This window comes from Sardina pilchardus, chromosome 14 (genome assembly GCF_963854185.1).
Source record: "Sardina pilchardus chromosome 14, fSarPil1.1, whole genome shotgun sequence".
Classification (NCBI taxonomy): Eukaryota; Metazoa; Chordata; class Actinopteri; order Clupeiformes; family Clupeidae; genus Sardina; species Sardina pilchardus.
The window spans coordinates 7,437,945-7,445,444 of NC_085007.1; the positions used below are offsets into that span (position 1 = coordinate 7,437,945).

At 54.6% G+C, this 7,500-nt stretch overlaps 1 protein-coding gene across 1 annotated transcript in view; it reads right to left on the reverse strand.

Moving 5' to 3' along the window:
* si:dkey-34e4.1 (carboxyl-terminal PDZ ligand of neuronal nitric oxide synthase protein) overlaps window positions 1-7,500 on the reverse strand; it is a 68,951-nt gene that overhangs the window by 17,184 nt on the left and 44,267 nt on the right. Inside the window, exons 8-9 of the mRNA XM_062554611.1 lie at window positions 2,326-2,502; window positions 7-175 (exon numbers count right to left, since the gene is read on the reverse strand). Of these exons, the coding sequence (XP_062410595.1) occupies window positions 7-175; window positions 2,326-2,502 (346 nt within the window). The remainder of the gene's footprint in view (window positions 1-6; window positions 176-2,325; window positions 2,503-7,500) is intronic.

Genomic DNA, 7,500 nt, shown 5'->3' on the forward strand with positions numbered 1-7,500 from the left:
TCTTACTGTGAGCGGTTCCGTTGCTGGTCCTCCCCTCCAGGCGGGCGATGTGCTTGACCAGCAGGGCTACGTGCTGCAGCAGGTCCCGGTTCTGCAGGAGCAGCTGGTGCACGCGGGCCTGGGTCTCCATCCGCGCCGCCGTCTCCGCAGACAGCTGGTCCTTCAGGAGCTGGACCTGGATCAGCACACAGATGGGTCAATACACACACACACAGAACACACACACACACACACACACACACACATACACACACATACACACACACACACACAGAACACACACACACACATACGCACACACACACACACACACACACACACACACACACACACACACACACACACACACACACACACACACAGAACACAGTCTTATTGTTTGAATGTATTAACTCATGCCACACATACAAATTTCCACAAACTCATATACTGTATACACGCACACATTTTTATAAACATACACACACACACACACACACACATACACGCACACTCACACATTCGCACAGATGTTTACAAATACAAACACACACACACACACACACACACCATCAGGAAACAGCAGGGTCATATTTGTTTACATTTTCATTTACTGTAGCGACGCGAGAAGTGCGACGCAACGCAACGTTTTTGAGAGTGTCTCTGTATTTCGAAGTCTGTGAGCCTACCTCTCTATGTATGTATGTGTGTGTGTGTGTGTGTGTGGGAGTGTGGGAGTGTGGGAGTGAGTGTGTGTTTGTGTGTGTGTGTGTGTGTGAGAGTGTGGGAGTGAGTGTGTGCGTGCAAGTGTGTATGTGGCCAAGTGTTTATCTGACAAAGTGAGAAAGTATGTGTTTGTGCATGTGAGAAAGCGTGGGTGACGGTTGGTGAGTGTGTGTGTGTACGATCCAAGTTTCCAGAACAAGGACTGAGTCAGGCACACACACACACACACACACACACACACACACACACAACCTGTTCCAACTGGGTGAACTTTTCACTGAATGTGCTTTCACTCATATGTCACTGTCAGTGTATGTATAGGTGTGTGAGTGTCTCTGGTCCAGCTGTCTCCAGCCCCAGAGGTTCAAGTCTGGCTGACTTCTGGCTGAGCTCCAGTCCAGTTCCGGTTCCATAGCCAGCTGCCATCACGCTCTAATCTGATTGGGCAGTTCCATCACGCTTTAATCTGTTTGTGTGGAACTGTGAGATTTGTGAGGAAAATCCAATGAAAGCATGGAGGTTCCCCAGCTCTGTGTGTGTGTGTGTGTGTGTGTATGTGTGTGTGTGTGTGTGTGTGTGTGTGTGTGTGTGTGTGTGTGTGTGTGTGTGTGTGTGTGTGTGTGTGTGTGTGTGTGTGTATGTGTGTGTGTGTATGTGTGTGTGTGTGAGATGAGAAAAACATCATTCTGGCCCTGAATCTGGTCCTGGTTTGTCTCTTCAACTGTCACTTTCCAATGAGATTGAGATTGAGAGAGAGAGAGAGAGAGAGAGAGAGAGAGAGAGAGAGAGAGAGAGAGAGAGAGAGATGTGTGTGTGTGAGAGAGAAGTGAGAGACAGGAAGGAAAGAGATGCATTGGTCAAAGTGTGTGTGGGTTTGAGTGTGTGCATTCCTGTTTGTGAGTGCATGTGGTCAACTGGTCATGACCCTGTTCATGACCCAGGATGCAATTTCACATTGTGTGTGTGTGTATGTGTGTATGTGTGTCTGCTCGTCTGATTCTGTCTGGTTTGGGACTCCTATAATGCGTATGGTGAGAGCTCCCTCTAGTGGAACCAAGTGGTATAAATAGCCAGAGAAGCAGGGCAACAGTCTCCTCTCTGTGTCCGAAGTGTGTGTGTGTGTGTGTGTGTGTGTGTGTGTGTGGGAGTGTGTGTGTGTGAGTGAGCTGACAGTGTGTTTCTGGGTCTGAGTAGTGAGTGTATGTGCTCTCTGTGTCCATGGTGAAGTGGAGGCCAGGGGCTGTGTGCAGTAGCGTCTGTTGGGCTGTTGGGTAAGTGTGTGTGTGTGTGTGTGTGTGTGAGAGTGTGTGTGTGTGAGAGTTGGATTGACTTCTGAGCATCTTTAAAACGTATTATAACTTGTTATAGTATGGCTTAACGGATGAGGCTGTACTGGATCTGACTTTAGCTAAAAATGGCGTCTTATCGTGAGATGTGTGCATGTGCCACCTGCGTTTGCTGCTGTTACGTGTGTATGTGTGTTTGTGTGTGTGTGTGTGTGTGTGTGTGTGTGTGTGTGTATGTGTCATCTGTGCAACGGCCACCTGTGTTTGCTGCTGTTGTGTAAGTCTGTGTGTGTTTGTGTGCGTGCACATGTGTGTGTGAGAGAGAGAGACTCACCTGTGCGACGGCCACCTGCGTTTGCTGCTGTTGCTGTAGTAACTGTTGCTGTAGCAACTGTAGGAAGTGCTGGGTGGCCAGAGGGGTGAGGGTCGGAGAGCAGGGGTCACTAGGGGTCATAGCGCTGGGCGACAGGACGCTGGGGGACAGGGTGTACAGCGACACACCCTCCAGGTCCTGCACACACACACACACACACACACATGTTTACATCTGTCCAAAGATACATGGATCTACACACATACACAATACATTTGCACAGATTACATGGACTTGTATACACAGATGCACACAGACATGCAGTCAATCACAATCGTCCACACACACACGCAACAAGCCCAACATATGTGATGCACCACCACCACCATCTACATAAATGTGCACACACTCACACACACGCAAGCACACACATACTTGCACACACGCACGCAGGCATGTACTATGCACGCACGCACGCACGCACGCACACACACCAACGCACACACACACGCACGCACACACGCACGCACACACACACACACCAAGGTTAAAGTGATAGGAACGTTCATCATGAGCAGACAGAAGTGTGTGTGACCGCCTGAGACATCTGAGTCCCCCAGTGATGTCAAGATCTTATCAACCTAACAGCAGCTGTGTACACAAGACACACACACACACACACACACACACACACACACACACACACATACACACACACAGACACACATACACCCACACCCACACACACACCCACACACACACACACACACAGACACACACAATGCTTATACACACACACAAAACAATCTGCTGTTTAGGGTTCATCGTCTGCCCCCCCCCCCTCTCCCTCCATCTTTCTCTTCTTCTCTTTCACTGGCTTTTCTCTATCCCTTCATCTCCTCAACTGTGACATCAGCAAAAAGCACAAAGAGTCTTGATAAACATGAACAAAACCGCTCATCCAATTCATAAACACACACACACACACACACACACACACACACACACACACACACACGGACATGGACACAAATAGAAACACATTCAAGTACAAAATAGCACAAAAACATGTCTGGAAACAGCGGAGTGCAGCCGCTCCTGTATTAGAGTGAGCTTTTCCCAGCCTATGGGGCTATTTCCTGCCCTGTGAGTCTATATGGGGCTAAGAGCAGCTCCCAATGGCAACATGGCCAGGTGATATAAAAGATTCATCAGTAAATAAACAGGTTAGGGCATCTGAGCGTGAGGCTACAGCACATCTGTACTCTGGTTGGCATTCTAGTAAGCCCCCCCCACACATACACACACACACACACACACACACACACACACACACACACACACACACACACACACACACACACACACAAACACACACACACACACACACTCACACTCACATACAGTACACACTCCTTCATGGCAAACATATCACACACATGAACACACACACAGACACAAGCACAGTCTCACTCCTTCATGATAAACGTAACACACACACACACACACACACACACACACACATACACACACACTTCTTATCTCATAACACATTGCTGCAGAAGCTATCCTCCTCACTAAATGCCTAACAGTACCATGCTACGCTGCATGAGACTGGTTCTCAGGTGTGCCCAGTCATATCTATGGTACCTCCATCTGCTACCATGGGAAACACGACCTCACCATGCTATTACACAACAACAGCCAGGCAAGCGAGGGGATTCATTCACATCGAAGAGGAGAACCGTGTTGTTGGTGATCAGCTGTTGATAGTAATACCCTCACACAAACAGGGACTAGCTTCATATGTAGTGGCTGACTATTTGGAAAGACAACATGCATGCCCTTTGGATAAAAGCATCTATTCAACATACAGTACAGTACACATTAATACAAATGTCAGACTTCAAAGATCGTCACAGCACTCTGGTCTAATATCGCAAATTGTTTATTTAGAGCAAACCTGAAGAAGCTGACGGTGAAACACATCATTTGCTCTAAACAAACAATCAGTCATATTATACCAGTGTGCGTTGATAATCTTTACTTTTCAACAAGACCTTACATTTAGATAGTGCTTTTCTCGACACTCAAAGCGCTCCACAGGGAAGGGGGATCCTCACTAACCACCATCCAAGTACTAATCAGGCCCACACCTGCTAAGCTTCAGTAACTCAGCTAAGACAGGGTATTCGTAGGTTCAGTAACTCAGCTAAGACAGGGTATTCGTAGGTTCAGTAACTCAGCTAAGACAGGGTATTCGTTGGTCTTGCTGTTGGCTTTTGAATTCTGATTTTCCTGTGTATCTGTAACGATCCTGTCCTGTCTTGTCCTCCCTGTCTAGTGTTTTCCATTATGTCTGCTCCTCTTGTGTCTTCCTGTTTACTTCCTGTGTCCTGTTCCATGTGCTCCTTTGTTTACCCTCTCCATGTGGTCTGGTTTGTTCTTGTCTCCGCCCCTCACCTGTCTCTCATGATTAGTCCTGTCATTCCCTTGTTAAGTTCACCTGTACCTGGTTATTGTTTCAGTGTCATCACCTGTGTCTTGTTCCCTTGTGTATTTAAGCCCTCTGTCTTCCCCCAGTCTTTGTCTGTCATTAGTCGTGTTAAGTGGTGTATGTGTGTAGTTGAGTTTTGGTTTATACGATAAAGATTCCTGATTTGCCTTATTTTGCCTCATCGTGCTGTGTCTTGCCTCGCACTTGGGTCCACACCCTGCTCTCCTGGCTACACCCGTGACACACCCGTGACAGAATGACAGACCACACAATGGACCCAGCAGGCAAGTTATTCGATTTCGGTTCTGATGTGCCTATCCACATGATGCCATGGGAACTCTTTTGGGTGGAGGAGGAGGAACCAGAGACCAGTGAGGGCGAATGGTCCTCTGATGAGGACTGGCCGGGCCCCTCTCTGGGTGCGTCTCATCATGCCTCCTCGATCCTCGATGCTCGATCCTCGATGGGCGTTCCCACTGATCTATAACTAACACTGGATAGACTAACCCATTGTTTCCCCCCGATCATTCTTTATGTAGATCAGTGAGGATCGAGGCATCGAGGAGCGAGGGAGGACGTATAAACGCTGCATGAAATGCACCCTCTGGCTCCAATCCTGGCTCCTCACTACTTTGCCGTTCCGGCTACCCGACCCACTGCAGTTCCGTCTGCAGCCCCAGCTCCCCGACGCACCGCAGTCCGGGCTCCAGTCCGGGCCCCAGCGTCGGCTCCAGTCCGGGCCCCAGCGTCGGCTCCAGTCCGGGCTCCAGCGCCGGCTCCAGTCCGGGCCCCAGCGCCGGCTCCAGTCCGGGCCCCAGCGCCGGCTCCAGTCCGGGCCCCAGCGCCGGCTCCAGTCCGGGCCCCAGCGCCGGCTCCAGTCCGGGCCCCAGCGTCGGCTCCAGTCCGGGCCCCAGCGTCGGCTCCAGTCCGGGCTCCAGCGCCGGCTCCAGTCCGGGCCCCAGCGTCGGCTCCAGTCCGGGCTCCAGTCCGGGCTCCAGCGTTGGCTCCAGCGCCGACTCCAGTCCGGGCCCCAGCGTTGGCTCCAGCATCGGATCCAGTCCGGGCTCCAGCGGCGACTGCTGTGCCGCCCCGGTGTCGGACTCCTGTGCCGGCTACGCGTCGGACTCCTGTCCGGGCTCCTGTCCCGGCGCCGCTTCTGGTTCCTGTCCCGGCTCCGCTTCGGACTCCTGTACCGGCTCCGCGTCGGACTCCTGATCCTGTCCCAGCTGCTGTCCCGGCTCCACATCGGACTCCTGTCCCAGCTCCTGTGCCGGCTCCGCGTCGGACTCCTGTCCCAGCTCCTGTGCCGGCTCCGCGTCGGACTCCTGTCCCAGCTCCTGTGCCGGCTCCGCGTCGGACTCCTGTCCCAGCTCCTGTGCCGGCTCCGCGTCGGACTCCTGTCCCAGCTCCTGTGCCGGCTCCGCGTCGGACTCCTGTCCCAGCTCCTGTGCCGGCTCCGTGTCGGACTCCTGTCCCGGCTCCTGTCCCGGCGCCGCTTCTGGTTCCTGTCCCGGCTCCGCTTCGGACTCCTGTACCGGCTCCACGTCGGACTCCTGATCCTGTCCCAGCTCCTGTCCCGGCTCCGCGTCGAACTCCTGTGCCGGCTCCGCGACGGACTCATGTCCCTGTCTGGGCTCCTGTCCCGCCTCCGCGTCAGGCTCCTGTCCCGGCTCTGCGTCAGACTCCAGTCCTGGCTCCTGTCCCGGCTCCCCGACGCCTCGCCGTTCCGTCTGTGGTCCCCTCTCCAGTCCCGTCTCCACGACGAGCTCCGGACTCGGCTCCCTTTGACTTCTGGTCCCTTCCTGTCCCTGTTCTCCCTGTTCCCCTGACTGCAGTTCCGGCTCCGGCTCCTGCTCCGGCCCCGACTCTGGCCCCTGCGCCAGTCCCGACGACTCTGGCCCCTGCGCCAGTCCCGACGACTCTGGCCCCTGCGCCAGTCCCGACGACTCTGGCCCCTGCGCCAGTCCCGACGACTCTGGCCCCTGCGCCAGTCCCGACGACTCTGGCCCCTGCGCCAGTCCCGACGACTCTGGCCCCTGCGCCAGTCCCGACGACTCTGGCCCCTGCGCCAGTCCCGACGACTCTGGCCCCTGCGCCAGTCCCGACTCCGGCCCCTGCGCCAGTCCCGACTCCGGCCCCTGCGCCAGTCCCGGCTCCGACGCTGGTTCAGGCTCCAGCCCCGAGTCCGACACAGGCACCAGTCCCCAGGCCAGCTCTTGTCCCGACTCCAGCTGCAGTCCAGACCCCAGCGTCGAACCCGGCTCCAGCTCCTGCACCGGTCCTGACTCCGGCCCCAGTTCCGGCTCCAATCCCGAATCCAGCTTCGGTGCCTGCAGCCCAGTCGTCGGACCCGCAGCCCCTACCTGACTGTCGACCCGGCCGCCCGCCGGACCCGCAGTCCCAGTTCGGCCGTCCACAAGGCCGTCCGCCTGATCCACAGTCCCAGTTCGGCCGTCCACAAGGCCGTCCGCCTGATCCACAGTCCCAGTTCGGCCGTCCACAAGGCCGTCCGCCTGATCCACAGTCCCAGTTCAGCCGTCCACAAGGCCGTCCGCCTGATCCACAGTCCCAGTTCAGCCATCCACAAGGCCGTCCGCCTGACCCGCAGTCCCAGTTCAGCCATCCACAAGGCCGTCCGCCTGACCCGCAGTCCCTACCTGGCTGTCGACCCGGCCGTCCGCCTGATCCGCTGTCCCAGA